The 2,839-nt window shown below is 29.2% G+C and overlaps 1 protein-coding gene across 1 annotated transcript; it reads left to right on the forward strand.

Moving 5' to 3' along the window:
• Positions 1-416: 416 nt before the first annotated feature.
• On the forward strand, positions 417-1,529 carry LOC137639407 (nipped-B-like protein B). The gene has a single exon (XM_068371681.1). The coding sequence runs from the start codon at positions 417-419 to the stop codon at positions 1,527-1,529; it is 1,113 nt and encodes a 370-aa protein (XP_068227782.1).
• The last annotated feature ends 1,310 nt before the right edge of the window (positions 1,530-2,839 follow it).

Genomic DNA, 2,839 nt, shown 5'->3' on the forward strand with positions numbered 1-2,839 from the left:
AATTACTCACCAACAAATAGATAAACTAGGAAACACAAGACAGGAGTTAATACATAACCTTTTCATCATTTTCGATTTTAGCGATGATTATCAGATGAGAGAAAGATAAGACGCGTTTTACTTGGAAATGGAGGTAGCGAGTACATCCAAAAGATTGGCAGGTGAGACACAATACATCTATATCAAAACAAACGTATATCAACGGCTAATAAATACAAGAGATTTACGCTCATCTCCTTTCGTAAATCAAACAAAAACATCAAGTAGTCTTTCAGTACAATTTAAACTAAACAACACAAAAGTAGAGACACATTTGAAAAACAACAAAGAATACTGAAAAATCTAGGAGAATCGTAACAATAAAGAATACTGAAAAATCTAGGAGAATCGTAACAATAAAGAATACTGAAAAATCTATGAGAATCGTAACAATAAAGAATACTGAAAAATCTAGGAGAATCGTAACAATAAAGAATACAGAAAAATCTAGGAGAATCGTAACAATAAAGAATACTGAAAAATCTAGGAGAATCGTAACAATAAAGAATACTGAAAAATCTATGAGAATCGTAACAATAAAGAATACTGAAAAATCTAGGAGAATCGTAACAATAAAGAATACAGAAAAATCTAGGAGAATCGTAACAATAAAGAATACAGAAAAATCTAGGAGAATCGTAACAATAAAGAATACAGAAAAATCTAGGAGAATCGTAACAATAAAGAATACAGAAAAATCTAGGAGAATCGTAACAATAAAGAATACTGAAAAATCTAGGAGAATCGTAACAATAAAGAATACTGAAAAATCTAGGAGAATCGTAACAATAAAGAATACTGAAAAATCTAGGAGAATCGTAACAATAAAGAATACTGAAAAATCTAGGAGAATCGTAACAATAAAGAATACTGAAAAATCTAGGAGAATCGTAACAATAAAGAATACTGAAAAATCTAGGAGAATCGTAACAATAAAGAATACTGAAAAATCTAGGAGAATCGTAACAATAAAGAATACAGAAAAATCTAGGAGAATCGTAACAATAAAGAATACTGAAAAATCTAGGAGAATCGTAACAATAAAGAATACAGAAAAATCTAGGAGAATCGTAACAATAAAGAATACTGAAAAATCTAGGAGAATCGTAACAATAAAGAATACAGAAAAATCTAGGAGAATCGTAACAATAAAGAATACTGAAAAATCTAGGAGAATCGTAACAATAAAGAATACAGAAAAATCTAGGAGAATCGTAACAATAAAGAATACTGAAAAATCTAGGAGAATCGTAACAATAAAGAATACAGAAAAATCTAGGAGAATCGTAACAATAAAGAATACTGAAAAATCTAGGAGAATCGTAACAATAAAGAATACTGAAAAATCTAGGAGAATCGTAACAATAAAGAACACTGAAAAATCTAGGAGAATCGTAACAATAAAGAATACTGAAAAATCTATGAGAATCGTAACAATAAAGAATACTGAAAAATATATGAGAATCGTAAACTTAGAATATATAAAGTAAAAATTAATTGTCGGGAGTCGTAACAACTGATTGGTGGATTCCAAGCGGGAGAAACATTACTCTTTTTCTCTTTGAAGAATTTCATTTTCCATCAATGGTGCGGCATTCCCCGATAAACATTTTTCTCGTTTTCCCATTTTTGACATTTTTCCTTTACCTCTTCAAGTTATTAATTCTGAAATTTCATGAAATTGTTGAATTGTGACATTACGTTTTTCCTTTCGTAATTTTTCATTCAATTTGTCTTTTGAATCTCGCATAATGGTGTTTTCACTTTGAACATTTCCTTGGCAGATCATTTCGTTCCAGGAAAATTTAATCTTTTTATTATGTTTCTATAAAGGAAAAGTTTCTAAAATAGTAAAATTTAGCAATTAATCAATTCTAAATTTAATTTTCCTAAAATGGTAAAATTGAAAAATTAATCAATTCCAAATCTAATTTATCCTGAATTGCGCGCTTTCGATATTAGAACAAATCTGGTAACTGAAACTAAGATGCCTCTAAAATACAAGATAGAACAGAATGCAGAAAGTCAAACTAAACTAAGGATATGGAGAGAGAGAGAGAGAGAGAGAGAGAGAGAGAGAGAGAGAGAGAGAGAGAGAGAGAGAGAGAAACATTACTCTTTTACTCTTTGAGGAATTTCATTTTCCATCAATGGTTCGGCATTCCCCGATAAACATTTATTTCGTTTTCCCATTTTTTTACATTTTTCCTTTACCTCTTCAAGTTAATAATTCTGAAATTTCATGAAATAGTTGAATTGTGACATTACGTTTTTCCTTTCATAATTTTTCATTCAATTTGTCTTTTGCATTTATTTCGTTTTCCTATTTCTTACATTTTTCTTTTACCTCTTCTAGATAAAAATTCTGAAATTTAATGAAATTGTTATATTGTGACATTATGTTTTTCCTTTCGTAACTTTTTATTCAATTTGTCTTTTGAATCTCGAATAATTGTCTTTCCACGTTGAACATTTCCTTGGCAGATCATTTCGTTCTAGTAAAATTTAATCTTTTTATTATGTTTCTATAAAGGAAAAGTTTCTAAAATAGTAAAATTTAGCAATTACTTCATTCTAAATTTAATTTTCCTAAAATGGTAAAATTGAGAAATTGAGAAATTAATCGATTCCAAATATAATACATCCTGAATTTCGTGCTTACGATAACAGAAAGAACCTGGTTACTGAAACTGAGATGCTTCGCAAAATACAAGATAAAATAGAGTGCAGAAAGTCAAGTCTTAACTAAAGATACGAGAGAGAGAGAGAGAGAGAGAGAGAGAGAGAGAGAGAGAGAGAG

The sequence above is a fragment of the Palaemon carinicauda genome, chromosome 4, assembly GCF_036898095.1.
Source record: "Palaemon carinicauda isolate YSFRI2023 chromosome 4, ASM3689809v2, whole genome shotgun sequence".
In the NCBI taxonomy this organism is placed as follows: Eukaryota; Metazoa; Arthropoda; class Malacostraca; order Decapoda; family Palaemonidae; genus Palaemon; species Palaemon carinicauda.